Below are 13,027 nucleotides of genomic sequence, written 5' to 3'. Positions count from 1 at the left end.
TCACTAAAATACTATTCTATACCGACATATAATAATTAATTACTTCCATTTCTCACCCTTCCCTTGCTATATAAGGGTCCATACCAAGCTAGACTACTTCTCACAGCAAAGTAAACACAACCACGTTTCTATTGAGAAACTTGCTTTTTGAGGCTGTGAGACCTTTCTCTTCTGTTATTAGTAAGCAGAGAGATGGCCTTACACTTGACATGGGCGTTCGTTTTCGGCCTTTTAGGTAATAATAAGTAGTCTTCCTCGCAATTCTAATTTTTGTAGCTAGAGATGTGAGCATTTAAGATTACGCTTAATACATGCATGCAGTGTTATACAGAAAGAGCCGCTCTTACATATATACTTTTTCTTTATTACGTATAATTAATGTCAACAAGATGAAACTAACTAATTTTCCTCTATTATAGGTAACATCATCTCCAGTCTGGTCTGCCTCGCTCCCGTGTAAGTGTTTTGATTAGCAAAATTTGACCAGCTCTTCTTTTACGGACTGTGCTGTATTTGCTCTTAAAACTTACATAGTAATGTGAAATAATGCGCAGGCCAACTTTTTATCAAATTTGCAAGAAGAAAACAAGCGAAGGGTTTCAATCTATTCCCTATGTGATTGCATTGTTGAGTGCCATGCTTTGGCTGTTCTATGCAGTGTTTGCAGAAGATGCCACTCTTCTCATCACCGTCAACACATTCACATTTTTACTGGAAATTGCCTATCTTGCTTTGTACTTTTTCTATGCCACCAAGAAGGATAAGGTTTGTTAGCTACTTAATTTACCATTTTGTTTAAGACCTTTGTATTTTACAATTGTTAAGCGATTGGAAATTTATCTGGTGCAGATTCTCACTGCGAAACTTGTGTTCCTGTTCAATGTTTTTGGATTCGGCATCATAAGTATCGTAGCTATGTTCATATTACATGGCAAACAACGTGTCAACGTCTTGGGATGGATTTGTATGATTTTCGCTCTATGCGTATTTGTTGCACCTCTTGCGATTGTGGTGAGAACAAATGCCTATGCAGCTTCCCTTCCATTTCATAATTAAAAATATTTACTTTTTAATTTTTTTTGTATGCGTTCTGCAGAGAAAAGTTATAAAAACCAAAAGCGTGGAGTTCATGCCAATTTCTTTATCTTTCTTCCTCACATTGAGTGCAGTCATGTGGTTCTTATATGGTTTTCTAAGAAAAGATTATTTCGTTGCTGTAAGTTCTTGATGATTACCCTTTTTTTTATTATTATTAATTGAACTCCTACTTTTGGTATATATTATTAATTAATATAATTGTTTCTTTTTGCATCATCAACAGATTCCAAATGTATTGGGATTCATATTTGGCATGCTCCAAATGCTGCTTTATGCAATATATCGGAAACCCAGGAAATCCTTGGAGAAGCCAACACTTAATAATGAATCATTTGAACACGTTATTGAGGTTGCAAAGCTGGGTGCAGAAGCTTGCTGCGAGCTGAACACTGAAGCCAAGGATGAAAATGACCATGAAGCTGAAGATAAACATGTCAAGGAACAGCCCAAGCAAATCAATCAAGACAATGATCTCTCGGACACTGTTTAATATAAATTTTAACTTTTTAACAACCAAATTAAGAGACACAGCTCTTTTTCGATCAATCAATCCCAGCTGGAATGTCCAATATCACAATTATTGAATGTTCAATATTATAATTATCTCAGGTATCTGTATCTCAGGTAGATAGCTTGTACTTTTATATGAGTATTTTGGTCTGTAAGAAAATAAAATATATATTAAGATTACATCATGACTCTTTAATTTTCATATTATTACTTTTACACGGGATATAAAGTATATAAGTTGTATGGCTATGATGAGTTCCGTGGCATGGACGTGTGATCTACGCAGAACTGTGCACTTCAAATCCAATCATGCAGTGTATTTTATCATATACTAATATTTTTGGAAACTCATAAAGCAATTGCTTTTTTTTTTTTTTATTTAAATGGATGAATGTCATAATTGAACTCAATATATTTCAATTTTAAAAAATTCTAATATTAATAAATTAAAATTTATTGATATAAATTATTTATGATAACGTGATACAAGTGAATAACTCCTTAACGTAAATAATTTTATTTATTGATATATCATAATTGTAAAGTAATTGCATTATTTATTATTTAATTATTAATTTAACATAGTGCTATTGGTAAGCAAAATTTTTTTATTATTTAATTTGCAACATCAAAAGTTTTTTCAATCAAGAACTTCACAAAAATTTTAATTTAATGAATTTTTTTATTCATTCTTTTATTTGTAATATAAACATTTATTTTTTTTGTAGTTTAATTTTTTTTAAAAAAAAATTGAAATATTATATAATTTTATAATAACTTATTTAAAATTTTTCTTACAAAACAAAATTTAGGGTGCTGCACGTTAATCTTTCTAATTCCGTTAATTTCTGTGCTTGTAAGCAACGGTTTTCATTACTATATTTTTGAAAAAAGTTAACATGTTTAATTCGATTAAAATACGACCTTCACTTATTCTAAAATAAAATATACATATTAAAAAATATGAAGGAAGGTATAAATGCAAATAAAAATTCCAAATTCAAAATTTTCCGTTATTTTGAACACAAGAGTCAAACTCCGGCACATATATGACGATGAAAAAAACTAGGTTTAATAATTTCACGTTGAATAATAAATTAATCAGAAAATTTCCAGAGAAAAAGTAAAAAGCAAGAAGACAACTTAAAATATTTACAGTACAAAACACCTAAATTCAACGCAATTTTATAATTCTCCTCTACATTTAAACTAATTAACCCTATAAAGCGGTTAGAGTCTTAGAGATACACTTAAAATTTTAAATTAAGTAATAATATTAGAGTATTTAAAATTTAAAAAATTCAGAATTTATTATAAGTTAAAACTGTAACATCTTCTGGGCCCACCAGTGAATATTGTCCGCTTTGGGTTCACGTCCAGCGTCCTTCCCCTCACGATTGTGTTCTTGGGTCAAAGGATTTAATATCCTGTCTTCCACTGGGGTCTTTTGGGGCTTGCCTTTATAAGACTTCCCCCTCTTTACCTCTTTCCGAGGTGGGATACTTTTAATCCACCTGCAATATGGACTTCTATCCCCTGACAGGCCTGAGCATCCTCGCTCAGCACATCGTACTTATGAAGCCAAGACTCTGATAAAAACTATTTATTAAATAATAATTCATCACCATTTAATTAAAAAGAATTTAACACTAAAAGATTTAACCCGATGATAAGAGCATAATATCTCGAAGAGATTTTAGATTTTACTCCCCGATTCTCAATTCTAATTTAAAAAATGAAAATATAGAGAATTTTAATATGTATTTATTTAAGCTTCAAGTTCTATAAATTTTCATGTACGAATCAAAATATTAATTAGAAATTTTTTGAACCAAAAAATTTATTAGAAACTTATGTAATTATTTCGAAATTTATCAAAAATTTAAAAAGTCTTTTGCCTATTAAGAAATATATTTTTTTATTAAATTTTCAATTATAATTATCTTAAATACACATTACATTTTAATAAATATTAAAAGATATTTAAAAAAAATTTAAAATAAAATAAAATTATAATAGTTAACTTATATATTATTATAATTTTAAAATAATAAAAAAATTATGAAACAGATAAAATATTAAACTTTTGAGTTGAGTGAGTTCGTAACATAAAATTTTATTGAATGAATATTATGCGTATTTCTATAATATTTTCTATTACATTAATAATATGCTAATAATATGCTAATTAATGAAGGAATTTTTTTTTGAATCAAGAAATACTTTATTTATCTTGTAGAATAATAATTCAAAAGACAATTAAGAATGTCAATTTAAATATTAAATTTACTATGATGAATAGACTCTCTAACTAATAAATGGGCGGCTCTATTTTCTGAACGCTGTATCCAATGAACATGAATGTTATCATGAGACCGTATAGCATCCTTGCAATCAGAAACAACTAATCCAAACTCCGAAAAGTCATCCAGAGAATAGCAAATAGCCAAGGTTAAGAATTCGTATATATACTGAAGAAGGAGCTGAAGGTCCCATCTCACCAACTCAACAATTCTTTCAAGCAATATCTCAAAGTATTGATAAGCCTCAGTAGAAAACACAGATAAATTGGCCATTTCATCTGTTACAAGATTAGCTTCTCTGTAAGCATGAGAAAAGCGGACTTGCCAGTCTTGTGTAAAATTTCCAATACTACTTTAACATATTCACATACTTCCATAGAAGAAAGGAGTAAAACTCAGGTTTAGAATCTAACTCAACTTCCACCCAGGGAAAGGAAAGAACTGTCTGTGATTGTGCCTCCATCCAAGAGCAAACTCTCAACCTAATCAAAAACCCATTCGTCCATCTCATATCACAATCACTTCACACTCCTCTACCTGAGAAGTATGAGATAATCACTCACCACGTGACCCAAAAGACATGTATAAAAATATATGTGACAGCTCTATATTCTGATATAGAAAATTTGTTAAAACGGTCTGTGCAATTGTCCTCCACTATATTTGCGGTAGGCTGCAGTAATACTATTTCATAATACAACAAAACTAAGAAAACACATAAGTAATTTTGTAATTTTTTATAATAAAATTTAAATTAAAGATTTAAGGAAGAATAAATAAGTATATATAAAATTCAGAGTAATTATTTGTAACGGTTGGAGACACGTTTTTAGATAAATGATAGATGTGTGTTTGTAACTATTGTAACGATTAAAAATACATTTTAATTTTGTGATTTTTTTATATGAAATTATTTATTTTTAATTTTCATAATTTATTTAAATAAGTTATTTTTATAATAAAATTATAGTATATTCTAGATTATTTTTTCACCGGTTGTGTATAAAACAAGCAGTGTACATATTCAATATAAAAAAAACAATACTCTTTTTCTTGTTTATTATTTATTGTGTCATGGTATCATAATCCTAAATTTTGTGGCTAATTTGTATTAAAATAATATTTGAATTATTACGCCATTAATAAATAGAGATTATTTTTAAATAAAAATATAACATATCACAATATATTATTTTAATATAAATTAAATTATAAAGTGTAACTTGAAATAAGTGAAACCACTTAATATCTTTATTTTTTTTATTTAAAAATATTAATTAACAATTATGTTAGTATTTTTTTACTGCATTTCAAAATTATGATTGTTTCCTAATAGTGTAATATTTTAAAATTCTATTTTAATAAAAATTAAATAACAAATTTTGAAATGAAATTAAGTGACATAGAATAATTTTTTTAACTTTCTCTTAAAATTTTAATATATAAAAAGAAATATGTAATTATGTTTTTAATATAATTAGTTTTCACACTGAAATATAAACTTGAAATATAATTATTTTAAAAAAAATTATTAAATTATTAAAAATTAATGAGAGTCACATCTGCTAAAAAAAAAAAATAAAAAGTGACATGTTTGTGCGGGAAAAGAAGAGTTACCTAGTTATAGTCGAAAGCCGGTACCTTTAATATATATATATTTGATGGTTTGGTTTGATTGAAAAGAGAGATGCGAAGTGTTGAGAGGGAATGCAAATTAGATTAAATAGAGTTGTGGAGATGCATTCCCCCAAAATCCATAAGTGGGTTTCCTGTGTGATTGCTGTTTTTATTATTAAACAATAAGTTCCGGAAGAAGAAAGCAACACTTGTTTCATTTATATAGCTTTATTAGAGGGTGGATTCCACTTTCAAACCACTTCCTTCTTATTAATTATTCCATCTCATCATTCTTACTAACATATTTAACAACAAAACAAATGCCGCTTCAGGTGATGCATGCCATAACTTAATTTCCACTTCAGTTTCAGATATTATAAACAATGTCATCCAAACTACAGAAAAGCTATTTAGTAAATACACGAGATGAGATGAGATGAGACGAGAGTGCTATAAATTAACCATTGTTTCATTAGAATCTAATAACACGTAATCAACTTTACAACATAACAAATGCATGCCTGTCCTGTGTATAAATTATTTTAATTATTAATAGTAAATACCACTTTCAGGACTTTTTAAATATTTTCTTACACTGTTGGAATTAACTTATGGGGCCTGCGGTCAAACCATGTATTGACTAAACGCTCATATCATACTGGGGGAATAAAAAGTTTCTAAAACTTTTTGTTGTTTAACATATCCAGAAAAATGGTTTAATAAAAAATATTTTCTAATTAAAAACACTAAATTATTTTTTTAAAAGATGATTTTCTCTTTTCTGAAATTAATATTTTTTTGAACGTTAAAAATTTCACTAACATAATTATATATAAATTTATAAATATATTTTATTTTTTAAATTAAAATTAGATAATAAAAATATATTTTTTAAAATAATTTCATATAATTGTTCATCTCTTATTGACTCATATAGAGAATCCGTGTATAAATTCTTTGAACAAACAGGAAAAATATAAAAATAAAAATAGAATAAAAAGGTCGAGCCATTTTAACTATTTCCATTAAAAACCCATAATTGTTCATGATCCACACACGCTGTTACTGCTTCCGTTCCATAATGACTTTTAGAATTTATGTGCTAAAACCAATAAAATTAATTAATAGTTTTAATTTTTTAAAAAATTATAATGATTTATTTAAAATAAATTTTAAATGGTCATACTTTTTTTATATATTAATATTAAATAACTTTAAAACATTTTTGAGGAAAAAAATATCATTAAAACGAATAATATTTTGCTTGCTTTAGATTTCACGCCAGCATAATTCAAAAGGAATCGCGTACTATCAAATGAATAAACGCTTCTTAAACTGGACACAGGAATCAATCAAATTATTGTACAATTTAATTAGGCAAAATTTGGAAGGGGGGGGGGGGGGCATGGCATGATTCAAAACATTTTTCTCGATGATTATCAACGACAACCCAGAGAGAGATGATTAGGTAAGAAATGCCCAATCCGGATATGGACATTCATAAATCCATCCAGGTCCAGAGTATTTCACACAATGAAGCCATAAACCCTCTTCATACACATCATACCTGCAAGCAAAAGACTATACTCGATAAGATTCTCATGGTATATTAAGTGGCATTCACAAATATTTCAGCAATGAGTGCGCATCTATTTTGTCCCTTGGAACAATCCTTGAGAAACTGGACACACATTGAGAGTACTCCTCTTACCCTTTAGGAGCCAAATTTGGACAGTTAGTGCACATTGGATCAATGCTGAAATCTTCTCTCGTATTCTCTTCACATTTATCAGAACAATCTTCGGGTGTTAGACAAAAGCTTGAACTGCGAGCAGCTCTATCAGCACTCATTCCTCCAGCACAACGATTGGCAGCATGTTCAGAGAGGTAAAGAAAGTCATTGGCTATGGGATGTCCTGTATACTGCAAATGCACACGTATCTATACAAGAAAGAGGGAAGGAGGGAATTGTTAGCACAAATATAGCATCTCCATACCACAGAAAACTATAACGATAAATATCCTTATTTAGATAATGGGAAAAAGAATTAATGCTAGCTGTTGCTCAGATAGTTATCCAAAGAAAGAAAGGGAGCCTATTTCCGCTGCATGTTCACTCTTTCAACAGGACTGATTAAAGCGATTGAAAGAAACATATTCTCTGATCAGGAAGGCCAAAGAGTTATTGCTAGCTGTTGCTCAGATAGCTATCCAAAGCAAGAAAGAGAGCCTAGCATCAAGAAAAGTCATAATATGCCTTTTACAGCCTGGCTGTCTTGAGATGGTCTAGATTCAAAATTGACATAGGAGCTTCTGGAATGTATTGTGACTAACAAGAAGCACAACGGACTGTAATTGGAAGGTGAAAAGAGCAGAAAAAGAAGTGAGATGAGCTGGATGGTAGTTAGATATGTCATATAGCTGTATAACGATGGGAACAGTTAGTTAGATGAGAGAAAGTTGTGCATATAATTGTTAGGAGTTGTCACAGAAAAGCAAAATGCCTATTTAGATCCTTAAAGTTTAGTACAAATAGTTAAATAAAACCTCAATTTTTTTTAGATTCAAATAAGCCCTTCATAGCAGAACCATTCTAAGAAATATCAATACTACAGTCAATGCTTCTCTATTATTCTTTCTATTCTCTACTATTTAAGGTCCATTTCTCTCTCTATTTCTTCTCCTCCTATTCCTCCTTCCTTTTTCTCTCCCCAATTTCTTCTATTATCCAGAATTGAGAATCCAGCTCCATAACAGCATATCTATAAGCAAGGCAGCTGTTCTTGGAGATGGAGATAAACACTAAAACTTCAAAGCAATACAAATTCTTTGCATTTATTCTACTGTTGGCAATGGATGATCTAAGTTTCTAGGGTTCCAGTTGGCATCTGCATCCTCATGGTCTATTATTGGATACAGCAGCACAGCAGCATTTAGGATTAAGTTCAGCCTTAGCAGCGGAGCAGCCTAAAATCCTAATCGTGATAGGCAATTAAGATTGCAATAACCTCCAACAAGGTCTTAAACTCTTGTGGACATACAGGGGGCTATTTGAGGAAGAATATCCCGACCAAGGCAACAGAGATTAGATACATGGTCTCTCAGAGCTGCTGCTTTTTTTTTTTAAAAAAAAAAAACATCTGAGAGTCCTTGTCAACTAAAGCTAAATTTGTGGACTGGAACAGATTGGTTCAGTTTGCACCTTCAATCCCCGAACCCTCTTTCACTACTTGGCCAACAATTCTTAATAGGTTATCAACTCTGGAGTGGCAGATAACATGGGAAGTCTAAAATGCCTTTTTCTGCAATTAGAATCCAAAGGCAAGAAAATAAAATATTCTTTTCATGCTCATTTGCATAAAAAGCAGGGGAAATAGTAGTAAAAAATATTACAGGGTATGACAGGCCAAAGAGAACACATGGTATAACAGGCTACAGAAAGCACCTTGGTAAACATAATATTATTGATTATCCAATCCTGAAACAGTGGTACCCATAAACTCTTACTTGATGAGTTCGGCCAGTGATTGGTTTACACAAAACAATGCTGTGAGTTCCATTGGTACTGATCCTGGTAAACTTGGTACAAGCAGCCTTCCCCTTGGCGGGAGAATCACTGCAAGAGTCACCAACCTGCATAGACAACATAAGCTCTCAAGTTCAATATAAGTACTTCAAACTTACTATGTTTAACATTAAAAGAAGGAGGGGGGGGGGGGGGGGGGGGTGGAGAGACATGCTATGTTTAACACCCCAACTCAGGTTGAAATAACCTTGACTTGAGAGCATCATTCACAAGAATAGCATCACTCACAAGAATAGCATCACATGCAAATAGATTGCCATTTCCCATACACTAAAAGGTACCATTAACCAGCATTGTAACCATGCATGTCTATACTGCACATATCTGTGAAATTCAAACATGAACAAAAAACAAACACTCTAGAATGTGTCCATTTGAGCATGCAGATCCAGAATCACATATTCACAGACTCAAAGCTGCACAACAGAAAAAAGTAATAAGATATTTCTATAGGTGATTGACAAAAAACCATAAGACCCAATAGCAAACTGTAAAATAAGACTACTGATACCATCTTAAACTTAAACCTGGAAAAGACAAAGCCTCAGAACAATCAGAATGCCCCTTGTTAAATGGGATCCATCAACTGGTATGTACGCTGCAGCTCCAAGCCTAATGGAAGGAATGTTCAAATTTAACAAAAAAGGACTAGGCATGCTACCCACAATCCACTCAATTAGGAGACCACTTTAGAAATGACCGACTCTTAAGAGAGAACACTTCACGAGATATGTTAAACCACTAAATCCTATAGCAGTGTTCCAACTACACTCTTGACCCATAAATTTATATTTGAACCTTAACATGAATATGAAGATCACTAAAGCATATGATCCGTCATCAAAGCAACTGTATTACTATTTCATGTAAGAATAAAAAGCCTTACCTCCGCTGTGCTCCTTCCTTCTCGAGCATTATAATTTATGTTAACATCAACAACTTGCTGAAATAAGATGCATAGGAATGTCAAACAAGGAAGAAAGAATCTTAATTTTAGTAAAGACGAGCATTTTGCAAGAGAAGTGCCTTAATGACAAATTCAAACTTTTTATACAACAGTTTGATGTGATTTTATTGCTGACCACCTCCTGCATGAGTTGAAACTTTCTAACTAATTTAAATGTTTGAATTGTGTACCTCATCCTCTGGAAATATTCCAATGACTTTTGCAATATACTGTTTTTGCACCATCCCAGCTTCAATCTGCAGCAATCACATTCTAATTTAAAACAGTATTAATGCTATAATTCCCATGAAAAGTAAAAGAGGCAGCTACTGTCAAGCAAGTGAAATCTGACACAATTTTTCCAGGATTTTAAATACCCACCCAGCTCAGGAAAACCATAAGCTAGCATTATAATTCAGTACTCTGTCTAAAGTATAGTCCTTAGTTATTACATTAAAAAATTAAACTACCCTGTAACTGGGAGAAGACATTCCATAATCACTGCATTTTCTGCCACAGTAATTCTATGGTTTTACATGCACAAACATAGATATGAAAAACTCATGTATGCTAAATTCACTGCAATCGGTGAGATTCATATAAAAATCGATGGGCTTAGAAAAAAGATAAGGGTATCCTTGCTAGATGACTGAATACAGAAATAACATGTCATGCATGCAGATACACATTAAGAGCTTTACCTCTTGCCTAAAGAGGTCAGCCTTCAAAGCATTTCTAGCCAATATAAGGAGTCCTGAGACAAGCCGATCTAATCGATGAACCGCTGGCATGCTAATGTTAAGGGAAAGGTAACTCAAAATGGCAAAATTTCTGGGCCAAGATTCCTCCAAAAAATAAATTGTCAAAAGATAGATATAGAAAAAGAAACATAATTAACTCTCAGTCAGAAATGATAACTCCACTGGAATATGTTTCATGTACAGTTACGCTTATGCCCCAAAAGAATCACTTTTGGATACGAAATAGAGGCGATAAACCATGTTCAGCCTGAAGAATGCCAACAACAGTGTTCTTACGATATTGACCACAAGGATGCACCTGCATAACAAACATAAACATACATATTCAGCTGCATACAATGAGCATTCTGCATCTGGTGCATTTCAATCATTCTGTCACATTTCAAATTTAATACAAACAACCTCATATTAGACATGGCGTTTCCACACCCATATGTCCGTATGACCATGAAGCATAAATGTCAACATAAAGCAAAAGAGGCTGACAGTAAATGGCACAGCTCCATTAAGATCCTTCTTCTGTGAACTTTTGCACTACATGGAGTAACCATGTTCTTCAATATGAGTTAATTAAACAAGGCTTGTGTAACATTTATTTAATGTGATATACATTCTTGGGGGGGAGAGAGAGAGAGAGAGAGAGAGAGAAATAGTAAGTAAAAACTAGAATTGCATAATCAGTCAACATCATCATTGCTGACGGCCTTGGCACCCTCCTCTCTATAGCTAATGTAGTGCAATTAGTCCAAATAAACAAACAAAAAAAAGGAGAATGAGCACTGGATTTAGAATATACTATATACACCCAAGTCAGAATCCAACAAATGACATAAAACTGATGAACAATAAAAAAAAAATTCATAGCACTTTTCTCTTCTAACCATCAAAAAGATTGACAAGGCCATAAGAAGCAAACAACATGCCTCAGCAGACTTACAGGAACAGATGCTGGCTTGCAAATGGTCACAACATCTGGATCTTTTTGAAGAACAGAAACATCCCAAGCCATCACTGGTGGTTCATGCCTACATCCTTAGCAACATCAACTCAAAGTTTGATAACTTCAAAATACAACTTGAATGGGAATCATCTCTACAGGAAACTGAAAGTAAGCAAAGACAAAAGCAATCTACAGAATTCCATTTACTTATTATTCAGGACTTCAACAGGCTCTAGTTATCGAAAAAGGTTATGCAGGACAGACATAACCTGTGTTATTCACATAGATAATGGAAATTGAAATAAGAGAATCAAGCACTGCAAACCTGTGTAAGAAGTGGCTTATCTTTTGTGAGGGTTTAACTATGTAGGAAACGGGCACCATTTCTCCATCAACTTGTATCCGTCCGCATTTGACAGCAGTAACCTACAGTACTAACACAATTATTAACTCAAAAAATCGCCAAACAAAATCCACCATCAACACAATCACTTGAAAACATCTGGATTAAGAAAAATATAAAAGTTTAATAATATAAATGAAAAATTATACACCAAACCAAACAAAAGAAGCTAAACACAATCAATTAACAAACATGAAGCCTAATAAATAGTCAACTATTCTTACATAGTAATCATAAGGTCGGCCCTTGAATTCTTCAGCAAACAAATCGACAATGGTCTTTCCCGCCCAACGATTCTTAACCTGTATAAAACAACAATTGGGGGCAAAAAAAGAGCACAATTAGGGTTTTGTAGAAGGGATATGTCTAAGTTCTGAACGAAGAGAGTGACGACTGACATGAGAGATGAACTCGAAGTAGTAAGGTCTCACGTGCCGCCTCCCTGCACAATTCCCGCCAAAAAATTGGTTTTCATTTTTGCTTTCTCGAGAAAGAAAATTAAGTTGCAATGAAGAATTTCGAATGGTACGATTGATGATTAAGTGAAGATACTCTCAAATGGTATGAAATCATTTCATTTCACTCCGAAATCAATACATTACCATTGAGAAAGATGTAATCGTGTTTCTCTGGTGGGTTGGCTGGCGTTTGCCACACTATCTCCATCTCCTTTTTGTTTTCTTCTTCCCTCTTTCTCTTCATTTTTTTCCCCAACTGTTAAACTTGCCAGAAGTAGGACGCGGCTCGGGAGGCGCTGGTTGGGTAGACTAGTGAACTACCCCTTAAAACGGCAAGTCGTCTCATTCCATGACTCACATTGGGAGACAGACGTCGTCGTATTCACATTCGCTTGGTTTTGGAAA

The 13,027-nt window shown here is 32.2% G+C and overlaps 2 protein-coding genes across 2 annotated transcripts; one reads left to right on the top strand and one right to left on the bottom strand.

Annotated features, from left to right (window-relative positions):
• The first annotated feature begins 108 nt into the window (after positions 1–108).
• On the top strand, positions 109–1,810 carry LOC110618168 (bidirectional sugar transporter SWEET10). The gene is made up of 6 exons (XM_021761251.2): positions 109–235; positions 420–456; positions 555–765; positions 850–1,011; positions 1,097–1,216; positions 1,322–1,810. Exons 1-6 carry the CDS (start codon positions 193–195, stop codon positions 1,586–1,588), a joined length of 840 nt encoding a protein of 279 aa, XP_021616943.1. The 5' UTR covers positions 109–192; the 3' UTR covers positions 1,589–1,810.
• A 5,008-nt stretch (positions 1,811–6,818) lies between these two features.
• Positions 6,819–13,019, bottom strand: LOC110617942 (RNA pseudouridine synthase 7). The gene is made up of 12 exons (XM_043957199.1): positions 12,767–13,019; positions 12,563–12,606; positions 12,389–12,466; positions 12,087–12,187; positions 11,759–11,846; positions 11,041–11,119; positions 10,762–10,844; positions 10,252–10,317; positions 10,001–10,057; positions 9,036–9,161; positions 7,240–7,469; positions 6,819–7,095 (listed from the first exon to the last, which is right to left on the bottom strand). Exons 1-12 carry the CDS (start codon positions 12,864–12,866, stop codon positions 6,993–6,995), a joined length of 1,155 nt encoding a protein of 384 aa, XP_043813134.1. The 5' UTR covers positions 12,867–13,019; the 3' UTR covers positions 6,819–6,992.
• Between the last annotated feature and the right edge of the window lie 8 nt (positions 13,020–13,027).

This window comes from Manihot esculenta, chromosome 6 (assembly GCF_001659605.2).
Source record: "Manihot esculenta cultivar AM560-2 chromosome 6, M.esculenta_v8, whole genome shotgun sequence".
Taxonomy (NCBI): Eukaryota; Viridiplantae; Streptophyta; class Magnoliopsida; order Malpighiales; family Euphorbiaceae; genus Manihot; species Manihot esculenta.
The sequence above is the reverse complement of the archived record's forward strand: the minus strand, read 5'-3'. Positions and strand labels throughout refer to the sequence as shown.